The 2,600-nt window shown below is 44.4% G+C and overlaps 1 protein-coding gene across 1 annotated transcript; it reads right to left on the reverse strand.

Moving 5' to 3' along the window:
* Positions 1 to 359: 359 nt before the first annotated feature.
* Positions 360 to 2,566, reverse strand: LOC111653183 (phosphorylase b kinase regulatory subunit beta-like). Its single transcript, XM_023403664.2, has 3 exons — positions 1,612 to 2,566; positions 889 to 1,023; positions 360 to 537 (listed from the first exon to the last, which is right to left on the reverse strand). The coding sequence occupies exons 1-3, from the start codon at positions 1,629 to 1,631 to the stop codon at positions 375 to 377; spliced, it is 318 nt and encodes a 105-aa protein (XP_023259432.1). The 5' UTR covers positions 1,632 to 2,566; the 3' UTR covers positions 360 to 374.
* Positions 2,567 to 2,600: the final 34 nt, after the last annotated feature.

A 2,600-nucleotide genomic window follows, 5' to 3' on the forward strand; every position in this document is an offset into this window, starting at 1 on the left:
CCCCCCCACAATCAAAGAACCAACGTATCCTACTCCAAGACAAGCATACATTTTCATGTTCACTGGAGACACATTTAAATTGATGAGGTAAAATCAAAATTCATCAGCGCATCAAGTTCATTCTGCAACTGTGACCAGATTTTTGTGCATTCGTTCCACATTTGCTGGAAAAAGTATTTGGGAATACACTGTCACAAGTACTTGAAACCAACTCATAAATGGGAGCAACACTCAGTCTTAGTCTTTAAAAGACACAAAAAAACATGGAGATCCGTGTCTGCAAGACCCATGTCACTGTCACACAGGTTTATATAGCTGTAACTGTTTGTAGAGTACCACACGGTATCACCTTTAACCAGTGTTGGTCAAAGAATTTATCCTGCTGCAGTGTCAGGGGAGGCAGGTACCTGTGGGAGGTGCGTCCCAGCCACCATGATACCGTTGGGCGTCCTCTCCAGGATCTGCCACACACGATCATAAAATCCAAGAGAGGTCCTGTTCAGAGAGCCATCGATCTGACGCCGGTTCAGCCAAGACCTGAGGCGAAACCAGGGTGAAACTGTTGAACCAGTTCTTAGAAACAGGGGAAATACAATGTTGATAGCCAGCGTGCTAGAGGAAATTGTCTATGAGTCAATGTGTGTTAGATTAGATGAGATAAGATACAACTTTAATAATTCCCGTGGGGAAATTGGGTTGCGGCAGCTGCAGATAATAAGATATGGATGTAGACAACACAGCGCCGAAGATAAAACAATTAAAACAAAAAAGATTATACATCAAGTAAAAGCATTAAGATAAAGACATATTGTCTTCAAAGACAGGTTTGTGAGATGAAAGGGATGAGAGAGCACGGATTGGTAGAGTGAATGTGTGTTTGAAGAGTACCTGCCGGTGTGCTGCGGCTGCAGGACGTCCAGCAGGAGCTGCTTGATGTCGCTGGGGGAGAGCTGGTAGATATCCTGGGGGGGCATGTCTCCTGCCCGGATCTTCAGCTCATGTTTCATGGCCTGGACGATCCATCTGGAGATCCACAGTGACACACTCGCTCATTTAACTGTGACTTTAAGGTGGTCACAAGGATTAATATGTTCAAAATGCTTCCATGTGTCCCTTGTTTCCAGCACTGCTTCACAGTGTTAGGATTATTTAGCTGAAAAACGGTACAGATATTTGTCCGACGTGGCTGATGGAACTGAATTTTTTTGTTTAGAAATGAATAGTTCATAGTTTAAATGCAACAATGTACATAACCTCACAATAACACTTCTTCCAGCCTTGTGTTTTGATTTTCCTAACAATGTTCTCAGACCCATGTCTGAAGAGATCCAATCAAATTGTAAAAAGTGTCAGTCTGCAGCTGCAATGCCGTTCATTTAGAGTAAAAAACAACTTCAGGGGTCATTGGTATGGACACTACACTATTTGACAGCTACAAGTTCCTGATGTTTTGATTGTGTGACAGAATAAAATAGACTGAGAGAAAACTGCAGTCTGGGTTGATGCTCATATATGTTGGTTGCTTCATGTTTTGTTGAGTGGTATGAACACTAGGGAATAGAACATCCACCTTGCTTGACTAAACGTGCCACTGCGGCCTGACTGTCCTACCCGATTCTGATCTTGATCATGCCGCTGAACAGCTCTGGGTTGTTGGAGATAATCCATCCGATGTGGATGACCAGCTCCTGCTGAAGGACAGCCTCCCGCTCCCCACCCTGAGGGGAGCACTTGTTGTAGATGATTCCCTGGATCACCCCTGGCGACAGCGGGTTGGAGATCACCTCCTCCTCATGCCCGAAAAGGCCGAGGGTCACCTGGTAGTTACAGGCACACGGACATGCACACACAGGGGAAAAAGAGCACACACCAAACCCAGATACAGTTAGAAAGTCAAAAGCAGCACATCACAATTGTTCTGTTTGTGCAGTGCAGGTGCACAGACACGTGTACATGTGCAGACTTGCATGTGCACACTTCCTCCAAGGTACAATCTCTACAAGTATCTTTGTTCCAGAACTCTGAAATTGGCCTCCTCTCCCGGAGTCACATAAAAGTGAGTAGGAAAAAATGACTGATCCCAAGATTACTCTTTTGTATTTTGTTCCTTCTGAAAGCCATCTCATGAAAATTACACCTCAGCAATCTTCCTGATGAGAGGACACACTTTTATCCTTGCCTTCAGCTGATGAAATCCAGCATCAAACTTGAATCAGAATTGACTGAAATGGGGTGGTGCCTCTTATTTCTTCCAACTGAGCTGTTATTGTAAGCAGAGGGAGACAGTCGTCTCAAATTTTAAATCAGCTTTTCCAATCATGTCGAGGGGAGCATTCCCTCCGGTAGGCAATCTATATGCAGATTCACACCTTGAGCTACTTCGGCATAATGAAATGCCTAAAACTGTTCAGAAGGGTAAAAATGAGGCGAGATAACTGACACTCTTGAGAGGAGGCTAATCTCTGAATAACACTTGACAGGAAATGATGCACTGAAACTCATCCAGTGATAAGTTGGATGAGGGAGTGGCATCAGACAAAGTCTCGGGTCACGGTATATCAATCGGCTCATGGAGTGTGTCTAGACACATGGACACGGTG

This window comes from Seriola lalandi, unplaced genomic scaffold (assembly GCF_002814215.2).
Source record: "Seriola lalandi dorsalis isolate HSWRI2012SDOR001 ecotype SW California unplaced genomic scaffold, Sedor1 jcf7180001973947, whole genome shotgun sequence".
Taxonomy (NCBI): domain Eukaryota; kingdom Metazoa; phylum Chordata; class Actinopteri; order Carangiformes; family Carangidae; genus Seriola; species Seriola lalandi.